Genomic DNA, 25,082 nt, shown 5'->3' with positions numbered 1-25,082 from the left:
TCATGTCAATCGATCAGTATTATTACCCTTCGTTCATTATTTAAATACCAAGTTTACCTTGTTGATAATGTGAATATTTGACTGATTTGAAATCTATTTCCGTTTCTGTTATTCATTTCTTTTCCCATCTCACAGATCAACTTACAATGAGACCAATTTACTGACCACTAGTACAATCAAATACGATCCAACTGCAAAGCATAATGGTAAAAATTTAATCTGTAAAGCAATTAACTCGGCTTTTCCTGATCTTTCAAAGCAAGAGTCAATTTATCTTAATGTTCACCGTAAGTTTAATTGTAATTATTTCACTTAAATCCCTTAATCCAATTTCAATTGTATTGAATATCCACAAGTTATTCAATCATCTTCATTTGATTCACTTATTGGATATCTGACTCAACTTTTACTATCACATCGATCAATAAGATTATCATAACCTTTGAACTATCATAAGGAAGATGATTTGAAATTTCAATGACTGAATAAAATTCAGGGAGAAACTTTTCTTATCGTTTCGCAGTTAAACTCTAATGTTTTCCAAGGCAAGGAAGTAACCATTAGCAATACATATTCTTGATTGATTTGGAAAATTTGAATAATAATAAATCAATGAATATTTATTTCGATGTTCTGATTAATTTGAGCAAAACTGAACTTTCTCAGAGCAAAAGTTGTGAAATTTTTTCATGGATTTCAAGTTGAGGAGTTTTGTTTTTCTTTGTCACTTTCAGGAAATGTTCAGCTATCGAAAAGTTTATTATTGTTACTTAATTGGTTGTGTGTAGTTAAAGTCAATCTACTATTGTAGATAGACGATGATGGAAATCATGTTGAGTTGAATTTCATGGTGGAAGAGATTGAGAAATCAATTTCGATTTCATGAGTTGATTTCAGTGGAAATTTCATTTCAATTTCATTCTTGTTCAATTCTTTTCAATGGACAAATTCAAACAGTAACCAGGAAATGAACCACTTCAAGTTGGACTTGAATGTTAGTACATTTTTTTGTCTCAAATTCTGTGAAAAACTCATTGGGAACATTTTCCATCATGAAATAGCCCTGTTATGATTAATCTCAATCCACTATTAGCTCTATCATCATGATGATCATTACTCATTTTCATTCAATTTGAAGCTCATTTTTATTTTGCCACTTTTTTCATTAAATTTAAACTTTCATATAAATCGACCAATTGTCATCATGATCATGGTAAATAGTTTTGTCCATGATAAGTTGAATTCTGAGTATATCTTATGATAGGTGAGCTGAGTTCCCATTAAACTATCACATTTCACACACCAATTGATGGTAAATTACTAATAACAATAATAATCTAGAATGAGAATAAAAATTTCATGATAAAAGGTAATTCTCATGCTATTATATTACAATAGAGTTACAGGTTCATTCATTTTCTGAGTATTCTGAATTTTGTTCATTTCTTTTACCGATTATATCATTTTCCAGGATTGAACTTTCAGGACGAATGTCACCATCAGACTATTATCATTGGTATATAACTTTAATCAACTTTTTTGTTATCTCTATCATTATCTGTATAGATTTCCATTGTTTCATGAACTTTTCCCTGTCTCTGCTGTTAAATCAAAGATTATATGAATTTACTATGAATAGTTCAGTCTGTTTATTCAAGTTTCATGAACGATGATGTGAAAAAAATAGATGATAAATCATTTGACATTAAACTTTTTTTTTCTTCATGAGGTTCCATCACATTTCATTCACAATTTAATCCATCTCATGTTCATCATGCTCATAATTTTTCATGAATTTTTTTGTTCCTTTCCACCTTGAATCTGATATTCATAAATACCCATTGTCATGTTCAATCAAACTAATCATTTAATGGGGGAAAAGAAGATCAAGTCTGCATTGGAATACGAAAATTCTGATGATTGACAATAAATGACCTCTAATCTTTTCAGAACTTTTCTGATTATATAATTTCAACCAAACGGAATTGAGAAAATAAAAAGTTTCTTTTTTTCCCTCTATCATATATATTAGATAAACCTAATGTTCATCTGACAATTTCTGATGCTGATCACGATAAAGATCATGTATTCAGGGAAGGAGAAATGGTTCGAATGATTTGTAATACAAGTTCTTCCAATCCTGGAGTAACTGACTACAAATGGTATCAAGAAGACAAGAGAATCTATTCTGAATATTTGAATGGTGAGTAAATTACAGTTTTCCGTTTCTCTCTCAACCTTTTCGATGAACAAAATGTTGACAATAATTCTAATACGATGAAACACCGACTAACATGATAAAGTGATACCTAAAAAAAGAGAAAAGTTGATGATAAAAGCTCAATGAATTCTTAGAACAGATGAAAATGTTACATTCACCTTCAGGGTGAATTCAAACTTGAACCTTCATACATCACAACCAATTTTGGATACGAATTGCAATAAGATATGTATCATATTTTATACTGTATTAATAGTTATGTTATCATCACAACTCTCACATGAAGATGAGAATCAACATAAATTAGTGTAAAAATTAAGAATCGAAAATCCGATTAATGTAATTAATCATTTTCCATATTCTTAATGAAATTTGACTGATCTCAATTTCATCATGAATTTAGTTTCAAGTTTATCATCTCATTCTTGAAACTTTTTTTCCGTTTGTTTACTAACTCGAATGTGATAACAACGATAATTTAATTCTGACTATTCAAATTGACGGAACAATGTGATTAATTGTCATCATTGCAACCATTATTCTCTAGACGCAATTAAAAATTTGCTAATTAACTTTGTAAATCAAAAGTGACATTTCAAATTAATCTTAATTAGTAGTTTATTAGTTGTTAATTCCAAGAGCTAATATGTGGTTAGTCAATTAGGTTTTATTTTTTTTTGCTTGTTCCATGATTTTGATAATTATCAACAGTTTACAAGTTTATATTCATTACTTTTACTTTGGTTGGTTATCCTGAATCTATCCATGAAACACTTCATGGGAATTGAAAGTGAATGAAAAACTAATCAGCAAATGAATGGATTACATTAAATAACGTTTCATGAGGATATCATACTAATCTTTGAATTAATAGATTAATGATTAGTTTACGTTAATCATGTAGCAAGAATCAGATGATGATGAATCATGAAAAATGAACAAATCTCGAGGTTCAAAATATAAATATATTGAACTTTCTCATTGTTGTTGTAACCAATTTATTGGAAAAGAGAAAATAAAAGAAGGAGAAAATTTCTCTCTCTCTCTCTCTTGATCAAATTGATGATTTCTTATTCTCTTCCAGCATCACTATCATCATCACCCAACATCATCATCTTCTCTTCATTTTTCTTCATTCAATGCTATTCTCATTCCAACAATCATCTATCAGAATCAAACTCACTTTCAATCTTTTTCTTTACTTTCACAAATTTACCTTCCTCAGTATTAGAAAATATCATACATCTAATACATTATATTACTTTCCACTTTCACCTCGTTTTCTTTAAAATTCTGTTTCAGATCTTCATCATCTTCTTTCTTTCTCTCTCTCTCTCCCATGAAATTGACTTTTTCTTTGCAACGTTTTCTCTCACCATTTATCTTCTCCCTGTTAAATATAATTCTTGTTTCTCTCTTTTATCATGATAACTTTTTCTCACCCTATGTAAGGTTAACCCTAATCCTTTTTACCTCTTTTACAGTTTTTTTCCTCCTGAGTTTCATCTCTCACCCTGAGAACCTCCCCAATCCTATCATGTTCTATTAGGTGAGATATCATGTTATTACATCTTTTGTAATGGAAATGCTATCATTAAAAGTATAGTCACTATTATTATGAATTTTTCTTTACTTTTCGTTGAAATTCTGTGAGTAAAATTTTTGAGAGAAACAGTTTATCGTTTCGACATTTCATCCCTCTAACTTTTATCTTTCATTCTCATCCTCTTTCTCTCTATCATTATCTTCATCATCTTATCTCATTTTCTTCTTCGTCCTTTTAATTGAAATTAACGACAATTGAAGTGATCTTGGAATAAGTACATTCTTATTTAAGCCTCTGTCACATCGCATTGGTTTTGTCTTGCAATTTTTTAAAACTCGAAATTCTCAAGGTATCATCATGAGTCCTGAACCATTCAGATGATTATCTTCATGATGAATTTCCTTCAGAGTCCAAAAAGAAAATTAAAGTTCTAAAGGTGGATAAGAAATGCTTACTTTCCTCGATTCTCTCTCTCTCTCTCTCTCTCTCTCTCTATCATGGTAACATTATTGTGACTAGAATATCAATATCTAGGGTTGATTACGAGTTGGAAAGAGAAAAAAATTCCTGTATCATTCCCCAAGAATATGTATTAATCTTTATTATCAAAATTTCTTGAAATCTTATAGCATGGAAAATTGAGATTGTTAATTAGACAATATCAGTCAATGATTGGAACCATTATCATTACTATTTCCATGAGTTATTGGAATCACATCAAGTTTTGATAATCTCTCTGAAAACAATTCTTTCAATTGAATTTCTTGTAATTTATTTTCATAGTTTCCATTGATCAGCCCAATGGTGAATGCTGAACAAATTGATTATCACAATTGAATTACTATTATCGTCTAAATCTAACCACAATTATCTTAATCACTTTTCAACGACAAAATCATTATCCCACAACAGTATTATCAATAACATAGAGTCTCAAACAATCAAATTAATGATATCAAACTAATAGGTTAGTTTTTTTCAACAAATTGAATTAAATCATTTTTTATTGTTATCAAAGTAACATTGACATGTTATCACAATCATCGTTTTTCCTGTTGACATAATTGATTAATTTTTATTGAGAATTCTATTCTGCTGAGAATTGAATTAATCCTTGAGATTATAATGATTTAGGATATTCTTAATAATAATGATTTCAGTAGTAAAAAGCAACAGAATAGCGAATCCTTCTTTCTTTTCTTTCTTTTAACTTTCTTTCTTTCGCAACATCTAAACCACTTTTTCGAGAGGGCCTCTCATTTCCTTTAATTAAGGTTATAAGGCTGTTAATCGCTCGATTTAATGAAGTCCACAAGCCAGCTCGTTAGTAACGTGTACGATATTTGTAATTGGCCACGGTTCAAATCTTCCATTCAATCTTCATTTTCATCTTCATCTCCGTCTTCGTCTTCGATTGGTTCTGTCTGAAGGTGATATTGATCAAATATCGCACCCGTTACTAATTGAGCTAGTGAATGGACGCTTGCTGAATTTTTCAATGAATTATCTAATGAATATTTCAATACAATATTTAATGAGCAATTGAATGAATCGATTATAATTGAAACAAATTATTGAATGAATTATTGACACTGGTGATGCTGGCTGAATAGACCGTTCAAGTAGAGTAACCTTACAAATTGGTCTTGAATCAGCTGGAGAGAATGTAACTGGAGTCGGGCTCTCAAGACCGATGACTATCGGCGAAGCTGGTCTTGTTGAACTAGTAGCTGAAGCTGTAGTTGAATTAATTAGTTGTGGATCAATAGGTGTCTCTGTTTGAGGATTAACGGATCACTCAGATCACATCACCAGTGGTTGAAGTAATTGAAGATGAGGATAAAGGCCCAGTGATAATACAAGATGAAAGTGAAGTAGTTGTGGAAAGTGATAGTAACAATGACGACCAGGAAAATGATCCAAGACAACCCATAAATCGTGAAAATTCTGGTCGAGCTATTGGACAGAGAGAGAGAGCGCAGAGAGTATCGAGCTCGTCAATCTTCAGTCGAAGCACTAGTTGCTTTTCTAACTGAACAAAGAGAAATTCTGGTTGACTATAATGAAGATTATCTAAATTTGGATGAGTTTGTCATTCCATCAACTATGAACGATGCTGTTATGACTATTGATCGTGTACAAGCAACTCATCGAGCTATCCTCAATCAAGGAGTTCACAATGTACAGGGCATTTCACCAAGTTTCCAACAAGTTTTTGTCGAATAAATTTTTTGTTTTTGAGTGTTGAGTGTTGAGACCCCATACTCGAGTTATGGTAGTTTGGGCCATACTCAATTGTCATATTAAAATATCAAGGTCATTCCGGTCATTCTGTTAGGATACGGTTACAAGGTCATTTTGTGGTCACAATCGAATTCACTTGCAATCATTAGGCTCCATACGAGTTTAAAACTTTTTGACATTTTTAGTTGCAGAGATATATCGGTCTTGATGAAGAATCCTATTAATTCAACTTTCATCAATTTGATTGTAACAAAGAGCGTAAGAGTCAAAAACATTTTCGATTTAGGTACATTTTGGTTTTTAAATTTGAATCGAATGTGACCACAAAACGACCTTGTAACCGTATCCTAACAGAATGACCGGAATGACCTTGATATTTTAATATGACAATTGAGTGTGGCCCAAACTACCATAACTCGAGTATTGGGTCTCAACACTCAAAAACAAAAAATTTATTTGAGAAAAACTTGTTGGAAACTTGGTGAAATGCACTGTATTGGGTTATTCTTGATGGGTGACTCAGATTGTAAATACCACATAAAACACTGTACATGAAACAATCATTGTCACATTCGATCGTTACTATACACTTTTTACTTATCAATTCCTGGGGTAACTTATTTGCAAAAAAACCTCCGCGATGTGGTTTATATTTTGCAATCCAAATAGTCATCTCAGGAATGTCCATTATCCAGAAACCACTCTTTTCAGTGAACTTATCGATTATCTCTTTCATCTCCAAGAAACTTTCATCTATAGAATGAAGAATATCAGTTGCTGGTAATAGTGATTTGAATATTGATGGAATATTTGTTTCGACTACTTCATCCATACCCACTTTTTGCGAACATCACATTTAAGAAAATCATGTATTTTACCGGACCTAGTTCCTGTAACGATGAGAGAAGTAGATTACAGTTGAAGGTGTATCCTTTTCAAAAGATCTATGTCAATTAATCCATCTAATTTTGATAAACACGAAAACTTTACGGAAGGCTGAATGTTTAAGAGTAAATTATGATAATTCCGATGGTCTAGCAATTCCATAATTGATTGTGATGAACATACATTTTTATGGGCATTGAGTCTGTATCTGTTAGAAAAATAATGTCTACAGGATGGGCACATGAATTTCATTTTTCTTTGTTTTTTGTTGGCTTAACTGTTGGCTGTTGGTTTTTTTAATATCACTGATAATGATTCTTGTTGGAGAAAAATGTCCATTCGTCTATCCTCTGTTGAACTACACTCATTTGATAAATAGTCGATTAATATTTCTGCTTCAAATTGACAACTGGACAAAAAAAAGAGTTCTTAGATTTTTTTAGCTGGTGATTGTCAAAAATGTCCATTCTTTTACAATTACCCACACAAAAATGATGAGATAAATAATCCCCGAGATTAGAATATGAATGATAGCAACAAGTAACCTACAAAATAGATAATTAGTTAAGTAGTATAAAAATTACACGATAAATGAATGAAAGGAGATTAAAATTGATTTCAATATTTAATAATTTTGTGAATAAAACTTCCAGTGATTTACACCTCTTTTCAATACAGAAATGGTTTATTAATCTTGATATAACAATAAAGTTTTAGAATTTTAACTAATTTTGCTCTTTCAAGTTTGATTTTTTCCATAGAGTTCAATAATTTAGATTTAACTCTTCCTCGCATTACAACTTCTCCTCACTCTCTCTCTATCGATAAACTCTTCCAAAGTCGCTCGAATCGTCCTCCGTCCAATTCCATAGGATCAAAAGAATAATTAGCTATGTTGTACCTATTCATAATTTGTTCAAACTAAAAACATAAAATTAAATACAGGGCAATTCAGCTACTTTGTTGGTTTTCTTTTGACGATTTCGCCAAAACTTCTTGACCGATAGGGTCTATATTTCGTCTATGGAAGTTTGAGCGATACTCAATTGTCATATTTCAAGGTCAAGGTCATAAAGTTCATTCGTGAAAGAACGCAATTGAAGGTCATTTGGAAAACTTTTAGAAAACTAGAAATTTTTTTAAGCCTACCTGTGATGTTACATCATTCCTGTACTTACAGGGTCTGATTCAATTTGCTTTCTGTAAAAAGTTATCTAAAGTAATCGATTTTGTTTTAGCGCAATACCAACGTTGCTTTATGATATTTTTATTTTTTGACTTCATGACCAAGCTTAAAAAATTTCTAGTTTTCAAAAATTTCTTCAAATGACCTTCAATTGCGTTTTTCACGAATAAATCACTTTATGACCTTGACCTTGAAATATGACAATTGAGTATCGCTCAAACTTCCATATCCAACTTCCGTATTTAGTAAATTGAAGGTTCATCTCTCTGGAATAGTTATAGTTTTTTATGGATGGAATAAGATTAACTGGCTCAAAATAAGGTCGGATTTGTAACAGGTTCGATTTCGAGATGAACAATTGAATGAACGATTTAACTTGTATTTAAACTTTTAACAAAGCTTTTATTATTTGTCAACTTTATAAACTTTAATCGTAGATTATATCTTAATTGTACAATTGGGCAAAAAAGAAAGAGAGAAAGAGAGAAAGAAAAAAAAGAGAGAGAAAGAGAGAGAGAAAAAGAGAGAAAAAGAGAACGAGAAAGAGAGAGAGAAAGAGAGAGAGAAAGTCAACTTCTTCACTGAAGTTGTTCTTTTTCTGGTCAAGGATTGGAACTTAATGATTTTTTATTTTTTCATCAATTTCTTTTATATAAAATAGAAAAAGAGAAGAAAGGGGTAGAAAAGAAAGAGAAGGAGAAAGAGAGTTGATGAGATAATCTCATCATCATCAATTTAATTTTAATTGTTTCCTCAGAAAAAACCCAAAGTTGGAAAAAACAACTAATTATTACCTTTTCCGGTAATAAACAATAAATTTTATTACATGTCCCCGACGCTATTAAGAACAGTCTCTGTTCGAAACTTGGATCCATGTTTTTCCTCTACATACTAAATTTCTAAGCTCATTTCCTATCGGGAATTCTTTCTTCTCCTCTTTTAAGGTTACAAATTTACGGTATAATTTTAAGGTATAACGGGAATCAGTTTCGGGACTATGACCACTAATTGGTTTGTCAGGGTCATGTCTTTTTAAACCAGTCGTTCCAGGAAAGAAAAAGTCAACTAGTAACTGTAAACTTACGTTATTAAATAGTTCCTGAACATTAACAAACTCAATTTTGGATGAGATCATTTTCAGTGATCGTCAATCGTCTAAGGTCTGAATTTTGTTGATCGAATACAAGTAACCTCTTGTTTCTGCAAAGCGAGAGAAGATTAGTTTTAATAATTTCTATTGGTTGAGATTTATAAAGCACTTCAGTAGAATTCACTTTGTTAATTGGCGTTGATAAATTTTATATTTTCTGTTTTATATAATCAAAGTAAACAGCTTGTACTCGAGAGTGTCCTGGTTTCAAACCAGCCGGACAAACAGACAGATATAAATTTTCAGCTGATACACCTTCTGTATCTAACGCTAATGTTGGGTGGTAACCCAATTGGTTGCATTTTATTTAGAATATCTTCAGGCGGGATTAAACCTGGTGATTGCCAAAGTTCAGTTAAACTGGTCTCCTAGGCTTAGTTTTAGTTGCCTTTATGTTTTTATAATTGAATGAGTTCACTGTATTAACAGTTGGTGTTTGAACTTCATTCTGCTTCAGCCAAGAGCAATTTGCTATTTTGTGGCATAACTTAAAGCAAGCGGAACATGAACTGCAATTTATCATATTGTGATCTGGACGGAAAAGAATGGAGCAATGATTTTGTCTAACATTCTCCAAGTAGTTTCTGGGGGTAAACAATTTCGTAAAAGATTTATAGCAACTCGTAGATTATTTTCACTGGAGGTGGAAATCGTAATCTTAGCAAAAGCTCTGTGTTTAATTTGGGTGGATTGAAACATTGCTTTTTTGTAACCCAATATTGTAGAATAATTATTTATAAATTGTTTCTTTTCCTCGGTCAACCACTCGTCAGCTGCGTTTTTCATTGTATGGAGAAGTAGCCAAAACTTCAAGTCGGTCATACCGGGCCGTTTTCGATGTTTTCCTGAAATAGGTAAAAAGTAATATTGTTGAATTAATAAAGTAGAGATTAAATTAAAAGCAGATGAGATAGATAAACATACCATTATTTTTTTTATTTTAAATTGAAACGTACTTTTCAAGGTATAAATTTGCTTTGACAATTTTCTTTGACTTATTTTTTCTTTTATATTTTTTTTGAAGGTTTTCTTGAACAAGTTATCAAGGAGTTCGCGATTGTGAGCTAAATAAACGAGATAATAAAAATTAATTCTCATATGATAAATTTTTAATTGATTAGGTTTTAGTTAAATTTTAATCAGTTCGATAGATTTTTTCTAAAAAAACACATTTTTTTAATAAGAATGAAACCTTCCCACAGTTATTCATTGTAATAATCGATCGCAGTTTTCAACCAAAGGTTTTCCCATTCATCCTTATCATTTGTTTTGTGCTGTATTTCCATTGTTTTGATTGAATCATAGGTAGATAGGAATGATCGATACATCGAGTGGAGTTCTATGTGATTGTATTTAACCACTGCTTTGCTTATTTGAAAAAGAATTTTCCAAAACGAGTCATCGTTAAGATGGACAGTTTTATATGAAAAATCCTAAAAAGAAAAACAAAAAGAATTGATATTAAAAAGATTAGAGGAAAAAAAAAGAAAAAAAACTTACCATTTCAAAGATCTTTCGCTGATGAGTTGAACATAATCTATTATTGCTTCATCAATAAGTTAAGGTAAAGGTTCTATTAAATCATAAAACCTATTTACCAAATCTGATTGAAATGAAATTCATAAGTATCCATACTATCACTAGTAGTCATCATTTGACACCCTAATCATCTTTCGCGAATGAGTTTAACATAATCTATTGTTATTAACACAATCATATTATAGTTGATTCATAAGGCAAACTCACCATCAGAACTACACGGTATTCAGTTATCAATTTTTGATTTTCTCAGCAACAGAGTCATAGACACGAGATTGGATTGTCAGCGATATTGTTTGTCATATCAGTCAAGGTCATTCAGGTCATCGGTAATACGTTTCAAGGTCATCTGAAGGTGCTACAGTTATTCTTCTATGAGCTTTGCAATGCACGTTATGATAAATTTATTGCATAGAAGATTTTCAGCAGTTATTCAATTAAACTGTAATATCTCCAGATCTGTGATAGCAAGGATCTCTAAACTCATTTTTCAGTGTTAAAATTGTGAAGAATAACTGTAGCACCTACAGATGACCTTGAAACGTGTTATTTTGTCGATGACCTGAATGACCTTGATCTTTTGATATGACAAACAAGTATCGCTGAAACTCATACCAATCAAGTCTCGTGTCTCTATGACTCTTAGTTGCTGAGAAAATCGCAAAAAAAAATCGGTAAAAAAAGCTGAATTTCCCTGTAGTTTCAGTGGTTAATGGAGCTGTGATCCGTTGTTCCAAAAGTGTTTGTCTTGCCGCTCGCAGTTCATTCAATCAATTTTCTGCCTCTCTGATCTCGTCATCCTCGTCTACATTTTGTTGGTGAGCTTCCGGTCGGGTCGTTTGTGTTGATTCGTCCTGTTGATTAATGTCTATTACAGAAAAAAATGTTCATAATTAATGTTTATAATCATATTGATGTTCTATTGTAAAAGAAAAAAATTGTCAAGTCCGTGGTTTTGAATCCAAGTCATTTCATACGCAAGTCTTACATCTAGCTAATGCGCCACAAGCAAGTTTTCATTTTTTTTTGAAAAATAAACGCGTTTTGTTCATCTTGGTTTAAGAAAATGCTGATTCATGGGTTTTTTTACAATACGTGAGGGTCGCCTCAAGCAATGCAAACCCTCAATTTGAATCGATATATAAAAGACAAATATACTTATTGAAATTTTATATGAAAAAATCACTTACGGGAATTATTAGATTCGTTTGTAGTTGTGGCTGTATCGGTATTGCTCAAATTGTGGTCAAATACCATTCCTATAGGATAGAATGAATTATGGATCATTTTATTTTGCTGATAATTAGACAATTGTAATATACATACCCAGCATGAATAAGTAAAGGATGGGGAATCTTATCAATAACATTTTTATTCGGTTCGGTTTGGCAAAAATTGTTCGAAAAACAACAAAAATACTTAGAAAATTACTTGAGAAAACTTCAAATGAAATCTAATGTTAAATGTAAACAAAAAATATCGGACCTGTGAAATTCAGATCTCGGATTCGTTTTTTCACCGATTCCGGGAAATTTGAGTTTTTGTTGAAATATTTCATTCAGGGGTAAAATCTTTTATTTTCTCTTTTTTTCCCCCACTTCCACTTCTGAGCCACTCAGAAGCGGAGGTTTTATAACTACTACTATATTTGGATCATAATCATTAATTACTAATCAACTTGAATCTTTATTACTAACCGACAAAGATGAAAAAACCTTCGACTCACGAGACACTCGTGACACTCGATGATCCTGTATAAAACCAGATCACTTACTAATAGAATGTTCACTTCTTTTAGAATCATCACAACATTCAAGTAAAAACATTCTAATAGATTTCATCTTGTCATCATCCCTTTAATTAAGTCTACCCATTCCAATAATCTGTGTAATTCATTACAATCATTTAAACAACCATTGGATAATAAAAATTCAATTATATTAGTTAAAGTTCTTCTCATTGTGTTCTCACTTTATTTAATTCATTTATCACTCATCAAGTAACTTTTACGTTACATAATTGATAAGAGAAAGTATAGCAGAGACCAATACTGTTAGTCGAACTTCAGATATAATTATAATTGTAATTTTATTCATGTTGATGCTACACTTGTTATCACAAGAGTAAGATTTTCTTCAAAGTGGAAACGTGAACTAACTTGTTTTTTAAAAAAGTGTGTTAAACTGTGTAATTTAACTACTACTTGTGCTCGTTGTTTCCCCTTGTTCGTGCCACGTCCATCTGAATAAAGAATAACTCAGCTGTAAAAGTTGAAAAAGTTGATTAATCTGCTGCCTAACAAGTTGGAAAATTTCGCTGCCATGAAAAATAAGCGTCAATCTTTCAAAATATTTTTAATAATAGTTTCTATTTTTATGTGGAAGCTAAGTGACAATTACAGTCTTGCATTCTCTTTTATGTGTCGTCTATCTCTTCCCATCTCTGTCCATCAATTGCTTTCTTATTTGCTTAGATTCTTCTTTTTGAAAATCCGTTGAGATTATAATCATTAAAAGTTTTGAAGTTAAAACAGGAATAAGTAGTAGGTATGTAGCACAGTGTGATAGAGAAGGGAGTCTGTGAGTGAAAAGGAGAGTTTTATGTTATGTTTATGACTTGGAAGAGTTGGTGAAGGTTAAGAAAATAGGTAAGCTCACTTACACTTGATTGTCTCAATTGTCAGTCGATTTTGAACCAGCAATGATCCTGACTATGTCACCATCATCAATGTAGGGTAAAAAAACTGTCAACTTCAGTGTTTCAGCCACCAGTGTTCCCAACACAGCCAGTTATCCCACCGTTGGCCTGATAGACCTCACGGGCTGCGATCAACTTATCGGCCTCGAGGACGATCAAATTTTTTCTCTTTTCATCCCTGACCCGGAGCTCACTGTTGAATTCTACTCCAATGAGTTTGAAAACAACAGTGTATTCAGTTCTAGCCATGAGTTGACATACATACTCATAATCGGACTCAAAGACGAAACGAGAAGATGAAACTCTATTTAAAAAAATTTGGTCTGGTGACAACGATGATTTTTGGCTCATCGATTAAACTAATTCAAATTAAAATTTGATTTTTATTAATTATTTCAGGGTAACAGAATTTGACTCCTCCTCTTTCACTTCATGCTACATACCTACTACTAGAATACCCAATTCGTTACTTCAACTAATTTGATCTATAATATAGAGCTATTCAGAACGAAATGCATCAAATGACCTTGAAGCGTTTTTTTCACCCATGATCTAAATGACTTCATTTTTAATATGACAATTGAGTATCGCTGAAGTGTCGAGTCTCTGGAACTCATAGTTGCTGAGAAGATCGCAAAAACTTCGGCGTAAATAGCTGAATAGACCTACAGAAAAGTTGAAGTATTCCTGCCAAGTTGAATAATCAAGAACTCTTCAGCTATTACCTATTACTACTATTACTATTACCTATGTCATTTTCTTAGCAAAATTTTCTTAAACTAATCATGGACTGATATGTTAGAAAAGGATTGAAACAAGAACTTGGAGTCGAGAAAGTTACTGAAGTTAAGAAGCCCATAAGATATTTATCGACAAATTTGAATCAGAATACAGTGAAATCTTTGATCCCAATGAACTTTGACCAGAGTTAACTTTTTGATTTTTATTCCTCGACGAAGAAATAAAAGTTAAACTAAGATCCAATTGAAACTTAATGATGATAAAGGTTTTTCCTTTTCAATGATTGATGATCTTTTAGAGTCAAGTCAATCGAAGCTTAAGATTAAACAGAAAAACATCAGAATTTATGGAAAAAAATGAGAGAAAAGAATTAATATTTTTTTCTTCTCTTATCATTACTTTTCCATATCTCGATCTCTTCTGGTTAGTATAATGATAATAATAATAATATCATTACCATCGATATCAATAATGTTTATTCTGTCTGGAAATTACTGTTCAACGACAGTTCTGTCAACTCGTTGTACAGTGTTTATCGATTACATGGTAAAGAGAAAACAAAAATCTGTTCAATGATTACCATTAAAACCAATCCTCAACGAACAGGGCATCATGATTGGTATGATTATTTACCTTATCAAATATTTATCCCTAATATTATCAGAATGTCTTTCATGTTGTTCAGCGTATTATTAATAATATTCACAATTCTTATCCATGTGCAGAATTTATATAACTGTATATAGAATTCATAAGAATTCTGATAAATTCTTTTTTCTTATCCCTAGAAAAGTTCTATCCTCCTTTTTATCACGACTTTCATGATAACTCGGAATTTTTACTTCTCTTATTTTTTTCACCTTTTCGTTTTGAACAATTTGTTTTCTCTCCTCTTTTTGTGTTTGCCCGTAACTTTCTTGAGAAAGATATTTTCATGGTTAACTTTCATGATAGAAAAGAGGAGAAAAGAAAAAATTTAATAAACTTAATGGATACTCTTTTCTTTTTACTCTCCATCATGTCTCCTCCTATTCTAACCTTCATCAACATAACATCTAATATCTTTGACCTTAACTATTATCATACCTGATCAGGTAAATATTCACTTTCAAAAGAATTTATCCCTCCCTAATAATAATAGATTGTTAATCAACTTTGATGGAGATTTACAAGATGAAACTCAATTTCAAAAGAATATAAAATTAGCTTGAAGAATTACGAATATTCTAATTTGTTATAATTCCAAAGAGTTTCGATAGATTTTCTATCGTAAATGGGCTGAAAGTGAATGATATTTTGTTCATCGTATTTTGATGAATAACATTTACAATGTTCTAAAAGGTTGACCTTTAGTTAGGAGAGAAAGGTTAAATTGTGTTAACTTGCTAATTATCATAATCCTAATCGTTTACTAATCTTATTCCAGGTGAAACATTGACAATTCCCTCTGTTAGTAAGGATTCAGTGGGAAAATATTATTGTAGCGTACGTAATACCATTGATTCTAGTAGATCCAATTCTGTCCATTTAAATATTTTATGTAAGTATTTATCTTTATTATTATCAAGTCGGATTAACTGATTATTCAATCAAACGATGAAATATTAATTGTATACGTCATCATACACAATATCAATTGGAAACTTTTTCAGATGCACCACAATGTAACAGTAAGAAAATAATTTATGCCTTTCGATCAAATATATCAATTGATATAAAATGCGAAATGGATGCTAATCCACGAGAAGTGACCTTTACTTGGATCGATCGTTCAAGCAATCAAATACCGTCCAATTATTATAATATCACATCGAATGGCCTTACAAGTTATCTAACATTCAATTCAACTTTTAATACAGATAAAGTTTTTATCTGTTCTGCTGAGAATTCAATTGGAAAATCAAAAGATGTCTGTGTATTTACACTAACCCCTGCAGGTATGGAGAGAGAGAGAGAGAGAGAGAGAGAGAGAGAGAGAGACAAGAAAAAGAATAAAGAAAAAAGTTCTGATCGAATAATAAATTTATCTTTGATTATTCATTTAAGCTCCACCCGATCGTCCTGATCATTGTAAGACCACTTCACTGCCCAATTTGGTAACAAAACTTAGATGTAAACCAGGTAAAGACAATGGAGTGGATCAGAATTTTATTGTAATAATCCATCCAGGAGATAATCTTTCTGTAAATATTGGTGATAAAATTGCCAATGCTAATCCTGATTTTGATCTGAAAGATTTACAACCCAATCGTAGCTATTATGCTGAAATTTATTCTGAGAATGAACTTGGCCGGAGTGAATCGTTGATAATATTATTCGTCACAAATTCATCAGGTAACTATTATTAGAACACTTTGAATAATATTATCTTGATTAAGAAAATTTTGATAGTATTTTATATATAATAATAATAATATCCAATTCATTTGAAATATGGTAAAATTTAAATTCTTATTTTGATTTGCAAAATTTTCCATTGTAATAATTGATTCATCTTCCTTTTATGTTATATGAAGTTGATGCTCTTTTTTACTCAATCTTTTCCACTATTAAAGTTAAACTCATCCAATATCATGAACATTTTCAACATGATCATGATAACAATTCATCATAGTTTCCATCACCTCCCTAAGAATCAACTCCCTTCTGAAAAGTATGATGAACATTTTAATATTGTGATAAGATGAATTTGAATCAGTTGATCCATAAAATGAGTAAAATTATCATTGAGCTCAAATGTGAAAATGTGAGTAAAGTAACAGTAAAAGTTTCGAAAGGAAATTTTCGAGGAGAAAAAAAATTCTCTCAGGAAATAAGATTGATACTTATCACTAGACAATTTAATTTCCATGAAAAATGAATCTAATTTCATCACCAAGATAAGTTCATATTGTTGGTTATTTCTCATCAAATTATCTCTCTCTCTCTCTCTCTCGTGATTATCGTTTAACTTGATTGATAATAGAATGCTGTTGATTTGATTAATTCCCACCAAGTAATTTATCTAATTGATTAATCTCACCTTTTTCTCTTCTCCTTTTTTTGTCTCTCCTTCTTATTCACACAGAACTAACTTCCATAATCTCTGATAATTCAGTTGATTTAAGCTTGATGTCAATGATTGTCTATCCAGCAGCAATTGTCTTGACGATTGTAATTCTGTTAACATTTTTCATCACCAGAATTCATGGGAAAACTGCAAGTTATAAACCGTAAGTTGTGATTTCATTTAGAGTTAATCTCCATCTGAGATTCCTTTGCTTTGCTCAGCATCATTCTGTTGGCAATTTACCTTAAATCATTATTTAGATTCAGTGAAAATCGTTAAGGTTAATATTACATTGATATTGATTGAAATAATAGCAATGAAACTATCAAATCTTATCCATTCAAGAGTAATTAATAGTGATTAAGATGCGCTTAACACTTTGCACAGACAATGATTAAGTGATTAAGATGATCATTATCATGCATGATACTTAGACTCAATGTATCACCAACAATTGATTAGAATGAATGAGAAAATTAAGGAAGGAGAGAAAAAAATTCATCGAAATTGAAAAAATAAAATACACAATCTTTACCTAGAAAATAAGAAAGAAACAAAACTATTCCATAAACCTATGGATATTGTTCAGAAATTCATGATTCATGGAGTCTTTAAATACACTTTCATCAATAGAACCCATAGAAAAGGAACAAATATTTCGAGTATTGCTCGAATTTGGGTCTCTATTACAATAATATATTATTTCTTGTCAACGATGTTTGTTGTTTTCTGTTTTCGCCATGTTGTTATTCATGATAATTCAGCTCTATTATTGATCTTTCATGTTTGATGTTTGATTTCGTATCAATTTTTTGGTTAACTTACTCACTCCCATTCTGTTTAACCTAAGACATTAATATATCTTATTTTTTTGGTATCAATCGATTTTTTTGTCTTCCAACTTATCATTCAGTTCATTATCATTGAATCAAGTTCCGATTAGTTGATTTCATGAATCAGTTGAATCATTCAGTCAGATTATTAGAATCATTATTGGTTGAGTATCTATTTCTCTCTCTCTCTTCAGTGAAATTGAACCAGTTAATTTAATCTATCCACTGTGGGTGATTATTCAGACCATCATTAGTTTTTTTGTTCATTCATCTTCAGTATTTCCATCAATTTTACCAGACTGAACGAGAATGCCAGCAAATCAACTCAATCATTAGTCTTTTGATTATGGTTAACAATCAAAATGAAAACCATCATAATAATCATGATGGTGTTCAAAGCAGATTCTTAACAGAATTGATTTTCATGGTTAAATATTAATATAAACATGGCTAAAAATTGATCTTGAAATATCATGAAAATCTTACGGAGGATCCAATTAGAAATTGGCCATTACTGTACCTGAAACAAAAATCTTTTTGTTGAGAAATCAGAATATTTTTACTTTTTCGTGCAGCCAAAGTTGAGATGAGTCAATTTCTAGCTGTTTGTAACATATTTTCCAAAGACAATATTGACGATGATAATATTATCCATAATGTTGAACTAAGATTCATTTCATGGATTGACCTTTCGAGGACAATTGTCAGCTTCATGGTGTTGTAGGGTAGAGATTTAACCCTTCACTTCACTTATTAATTTTATTCATTTAAATTTAACTTTAGTTAATTAATCATTTTCATTTAATCAACAATTAACTAATTACAATTAACAAACATTACAACTTTAATTAACAATTAAACTTAACTAATCATTTTCTTTAGAAAAACAAATTAACAGTTAATGATGGAGAGACAATAGTCTTGTCAATTCTTATGAAAATAACCTTCTGGTTTTAATCATTGGCGTCAATTTGCTTTTCTCTTTTTCTTACTTACTTTTCTACAAATATTTTCTCTTTCTTCTTATCTTCTTTAACTTTTGTTAACTCTGATTACATTACCATTTTTCCCACAGTAAGATTTTGTTTTAACAACAATTAGTCAACAATGATTATGTTAAAAACTTAAGTTAACTCATCTTTGATCTCTGACTTAATTGTCTGTTATCAATTAACAAGATTTACCAACGGATAAAAAATATTCAATTGAATGGATTAAGTATAAATACAAATCTAATCAACAAATGTATCTTCAGTCTAGTTAACACTTTCAATCTAGATTCGTTTTCTCACTTAAGTGAATTTTATTCTGTGTTCTTATTAGAATTTCATTCTAATCATTGATATTTTCATTTTCTTTCTATTTTAATAAAGTCTTATTTAACCAAGTTTACATCTTAAGATAATTGAAGTGAATTCTGTATACGAACTATTATTACTTGTAAGTGTGAAGGGCAGGTAAGCATCTTGTGAAAGGTCAGTGTAACCGTTGTTACTATCTAACTTAAAATTACCATTAAGTTATTCTTATCTGGTTTTTGTCTCTATTGATATTGTTTATCATCTCTAAAGAGGCCAGAATTAAAGTAAATTGATACTTTCAACAATTGTGACTCTGTTTTAATTGCTGGATGAAAACCTTAAGGTGACATTATCAAAGTAATGTGACTTTTGCCTTAACTTTACTTTTTCCTTGGCAAAATCCTTCACTTGGCGACCGGCAGGATTCACTCAGTTGTTTAAAGTGAAAAGTGGTCTTTATAAGACAAGTTAACTAATTCAACCATTTTACCTGATGGTAAGAACAAGAAATCGCGAGTACAATTCTCCTCCGATTATAACCCGTCAACATCTGAATAGAATCCCAATTCCTATTCGGTCTACATCCAACGTCAACAGTGATACAGTTATCTCTCAAGAGACTCCTGGTACTTCTGAATTATCTTTACCGTTGGTAATTAATTCCAACATGACAACAATTTCCTCGTTAGATAATCAAGGACTCAGAGAGTTACTGAACAATTTTATTAATGATATTCCAACAACGCTATACTTAAGCGAAGAGTTTATGAAATCATTAGAACCAATTATTTGTTACTCGGTGAACAATTAACCAATGAGGAAATTGATAATCTTACTGTTGAAGAGGTTCAAGAAACAGTTCCTCCACTTTGGTTAACTAATCTCCGTAATGCAAAAATCTTGGAATCTGAATTACAACTAATTCTAGTTCGTATTGGACGTGATGAGGAAACAATTTTTAACGTTCCTGAAGAAGAATTAAGGTCGTGTAATCTACCTTATGGTACAATCAATAAGTTACTTCAACTTTCTGCTGATTGGGTTAATCAAACTCATTCTGTCTCAAGACCTGGTTCTCCTACTCATTCACTGGCTCAATCTCATGATAACATGGAAAATTTAACTCAAGTTCAAGGTAATGTTCAAGTTACTGATAAATTTGAAACTCTTGTTAAAACTTTAGTTGCCTCAAATCGTAAAGACCCTAAGGTAACTGAGTTTTACAAAGGTGAAGATATGGGTTCATGGATAAGAAAAACTGTGAATAAGTTATCATTAGAAGAATGTGATAACTCAACTCGTCTTCGATGTTTCAAAAAAGGTTTAGCTCATGAATTGTTACATTTAGCAAATCGTGTTGACCTTCGATCACTGATTACCATGATTATGTTAACGCTCTCAAAGAAAAGTTGAGTATGCCAACATTTACTGCTAAAGCCGCTTACCAATTGAGAAATTACATTTACGATTTTTCTGAACCTCCACAAATGTTTATCGATAAACTTCGAGATTTAATGGAGAAAGTTAAAGATACTGTAACAGATAAAGGTTTTCTTCGATTTGCTTTCACATTTACCTGAAAATATTCAAAATGAAATTTATCGATCTGGTCATAATAATGATGAACAGAAAATTATTAATGTCTCTACCGACATTATTACGAGAAAGAAGATCAAAGAAAAGTAAAATCGATAAACAAGTAACAAAAGCTCATCCACCTCGACATCAATCTAGAGATAAAACTAATCATCCTAAAGGTAATTTCCAAAAACCTTACATTCGTCCATTTCCTAATCCTGCTCATAAAGGATTAACCTGTCATATTTGCAACCAACTTGATCATGTTGCTCCTGATTGTCCTGAAAGACGAAAGCGAGATGACTCTCGGCAAAAAGCTAAAACAACAATCAATACCCAGAAAAATTCGCAAACAATTAATAGTCTTTGTGAACCTTCAATCGAATATCTCGACACCATCAACTACTGCTCCGCTTCAGTTATGAAACATGAAATTTCATATACTCTAAGTGATCATCAACAGCCACCAATAATTACCAACAAGGTGATCCTTTATTTGAATGTATGTCACTTTGTACTTTGACAATAGAAACTCCAATCAAGGAACCAGTTATGAAAACTCGTGTTTTGGTTGACACCGGGCGACTTCATCGGTAATTGATTATCAATTGGCAATTCAATGTAACGTAAATATTGTTCGAAATAATATTCCAATTTTCGGAATTTCTGGAACTAAGGATTCTGTTGGATTCGCATGCAGCAATTTTCATCCAGAAATTCAGGGTACTCGTTTACTCAAAGTAACTGTCGTTAAAGAGTTTGATCCGATTTTCTTACTTGGTAACAATTTCATTCAACTTTTTTATATTCAAGTTAACTCTGATGGAAGTTATACTAAAGTATTCGCCAGAGAAACACCTAATGGTAAACTCCTCAATCCTGAATTTAAGTTTCGCTTTCTTACTATTAAAGAAACCGATTCATTATTCAATAAGTTCAAATGTTCAGAAAACGATTACACAATTGACAACTTCTCTCATCATCTTCCGATTCATGCTAATCTTCTTGGTTTAACTGAACCAAATACTTTCAAAAATGAACACGATTTAACCTTAGAAACCAAATTCTCATCAAAGGTTAACTTATTGTCACAATCTGAAACCAGAATTTCATCAAATGAAGATAAAAGTTTTGTTGAAAAGCTAAAACAGCAAATTAATCCTAATTTATCTCAAGATAAAAGCGACGATCTCGTTCGATTGTTTCTTAAATATGAGAAAGTTTTTAGCAAAGACAAAAAAGATCTTGGTTTCGTTGATAATGATATTTGTCCAGTGGAGATCGATATCGGTGATAACGTTATTCCTTATCAAAAACCTTATCCATGTAATAATGAGCGACGATTAGCTTATAAGCGAACCATTGATGATCTTTTGGCCGCTGATATAATAGAAGAATCCAATGCTGAAGGTGGATCACCTGCTCTTCTTGTGCCTCGACCTAATGGAACATTCCGTTTAGTTACCGATTTTCGTCTTCTGAATCGTTTAACAAAAGTTCCCTCATTTCCGATGCCAAGAATTGATGATTGTTTGGAAACAGTCCGAGGAGGTAAATATTTTAACATGTTTGACTTGTGTCAAGGGTATCATCAAATTGCATTACCTCAAAGTGAAAGAGAAAAAACAGTTTTTGTAACTCCTGATGGAAAATATCAATATAAACGTCTTCCTATGGGATTATCTGGTGCTCCGTTTATATTTCAAAATTTAATCAACAAAGTCTTGGATGGTCTACAATACACTAAGTGTCTTGGCTATTTTGATGATGTACCAGTGATCGGACGTACTTGGGAAGAATTGATGAGTATGACGGAAAATGTCCTTAATCGTTTCGAGAAGTTCAACCTAAAGGTAAAACTCGAAAAATGTAAATTCGGATATTCAGAAATTCTATTGCTTGGACATGTTGTAAATGGCGAAGGTATAAAACCCGACCCGAAAAAAGTGGAAGCGGTCAAACGTCTTCCTTATCCGAAAAATGTTAAACAATTACAATCACTTCTTGGTTGTTATAACTATTTTTCGCGATACATTCCCAACTACTCAAAACTCGCTGCTCCTCTTTACCGATTGATTTCTCGGGAAAGAAAATTTAAAATGATGAATGAAGACAAGAAAACTCTTGATACTTTAAAAGAAGCTTTGATAACAACTACAATGTTAGTCCATTTTAATCCTGATTTGAGAAGGAAAATTTCAGTTGATGCTTCGGATATTGCTGTTGGTGGAATTTTGTTACAAGAAGATCCAAAATCTCCAAATTATTCTAAAGAAAATCCTATTGAAAAGGTTAAGGATTGGCTTCCAATATCTTTCTTTTCACAAAAATTACAAAAACACCAACAAAATTATTCTGTTTCAGAGAAAGAATTATTTGCCGTTCTCGTTGGAATAGAGAAATACAAACATTATCTCGAAGGTGAACAATTTGTTGTTGAAACTGATCATCATGCTCTCTGCACAATTACTAAAGTAAACTTCAAAAATGCTCGGTTGAGACGATGGTCAATAATACTTTCAATGTACAATATCAAGATTGTATACAAAAAAGGCTCGACTCATCCACCTGATTGTTTCTCTCGTGCCCAAACTGTTTGGGAAAATCGTGACATTATTGACCCAGAAGAAGATTATTTAGATAAAGTTTACTTCACAGTGGATTTGAACAGAATTGACTACAGTTCAATAAGTAGAGATGAAGATAAAAATCTTGGCTTTAACATAATCAACTTCGTGCTCGAAAACCCATCAATTGATTATGATGAACCCCCTGTTATCAGTTATACTTTATCAACTGATTCTTTTCACTCCAAGATAATAAAATTTCAAGAGAGTGATCCTAATTGTCAAGAGATCAAACAACAACTCATGAAAAATGATTCGAAAGTGACTAAAAGTTATATTATCAAAAATGAACTAATTCAAAGGAAAGCTTTGTATAATAATAACATTACCCGACCAGTGATTGGATTGAATCTCCTTAAGGAATTGTTCAAATGGTATCATTCTTCAGCTACTGGTGGTCATTTCGGCCCTGAAAAAACTTTTCTCTCGATCTCATCTCGTTATTATATGAAACATCTTTATCAACATATCATTGATCTATGTAATAATTGTAACACTTGTTCAGTTTCGAAGCCTGGATCGATCATTTTCTGTGAACCAAGTGCTAAACCGATTCCAAGAAACAATTTCGAACGACTTGAATTGGATGTACAAGGTCCGATTTCGATCAACAACTCAAAAAAGTATATACTCGTTTTAGTTGATACTCTTTCTCGTTATACTTATGCAAAGATATACAATAATCAAAAAGCTGAAACTGTAATTGACTTCTTGGAACAATTTTTTCTTACCTTCAATTACCCAAAGGTAATTCAAACCGATCGAGGTTCCAATTTCTTATCTGAAGCTGTACATCGTTTCTTAACTGAATGTAATATCAAACATGAAGTTTCTACACCCTATCATCCTCAATCACAAGGAATAGTTGAACGTGCCAACAGAACAATTGCTGATCGTTTAAGAACTTTGGTTCATGAACAAGGAACTAAAAATCTTTCCAGAGGTTTAGAGAAATCACTTTATGCAATTAACACGTCAATTCACAAAATTACTCGCTTTTCACCATTTCAATTGGTCTTTGGACAATGTCCACGGGATTCGTTAGACAATCAACTTGACTTAGATCGCAGTTTTAGTTATACTCAAGCTCAAGCTAAACAAATAGCTTATGCTCGTTTAATTTCACAACAACAATATCAGATAAATAGAATCAAAAGTTTACATAAACAGCCTCCTTACAAAATTGGAGATTATGTTTGGGTAAAAAGTGAGTCAAAATCTTCATCAAAATTGTCAAAAAAGCTATTACCTAAGTACCATGGCCCATACTTAGTCTATGGTATGAAAAAAGGAGCACTTTTATTAATCAATCCTCATTCAGATGAATTTGATCTTTTCTCAGTTAATTGTTCTAATACAAAATTATTCAAAGGTGAACTTGATTCAAGATTGAGTCAATTGAAAAATCACTTCTTTGACATTGATTCAGAGAATTGGTTACAACCAGAAAATTTCACTGATCTGAAGACAAATTCAATTACAGAT

The 25,082-nt window shown here is 31.5% G+C and overlaps 1 protein-coding gene across 5 annotated transcripts in view; it reads left to right on the top strand.

Annotated features, from left to right (window-relative positions):
* Positions 1-25,082, top strand: part of LOC128386512 (B-cell receptor CD22-like) — a 52,133-nt gene that overhangs the window by 16,331 nt on the left and 10,720 nt on the right. For 4 of the 5 annotated variants that reach the window (XR_008324902.1, XM_053345550.1, XM_053345549.1 and 1 more), the window contains exons 6-11: positions 136-287; positions 2,033-2,203; positions 15,636-15,749; positions 15,862-16,146; positions 16,256-16,543; positions 17,277-17,421. Coding sequence is in view for 4 of the 5 variants with exons in the window: in XM_053345550.1 (XP_053201525.1) it covers positions 136-287; positions 2,033-2,203; positions 15,636-15,749; positions 15,862-16,146; positions 16,256-16,543; positions 17,277-17,421 (1,155 nt within the window). In the remaining variant the exon portion in view is untranslated. The remainder of the gene's footprint in view (positions 1-135; positions 288-2,032; positions 2,204-15,635; positions 15,750-15,861; positions 16,147-16,255; positions 16,544-17,276; positions 17,422-25,082) is intronic. The other variant, XM_053345551.1, reaches the window with a different exon arrangement.

Source organism: Panonychus citri, unplaced genomic scaffold (assembly GCF_014898815.1).
Source record: "Panonychus citri isolate SS breed McGregor unplaced genomic scaffold, ASM1489881v1 Contig00072, whole genome shotgun sequence".
NCBI classification, from domain to species: Eukaryota; Metazoa; Arthropoda; class Arachnida; order Trombidiformes; family Tetranychidae; genus Panonychus; species Panonychus citri.
The sequence above is the reverse complement of the archived record's forward strand: the minus strand, read 5'-3'. Positions and strand labels throughout refer to the sequence as shown.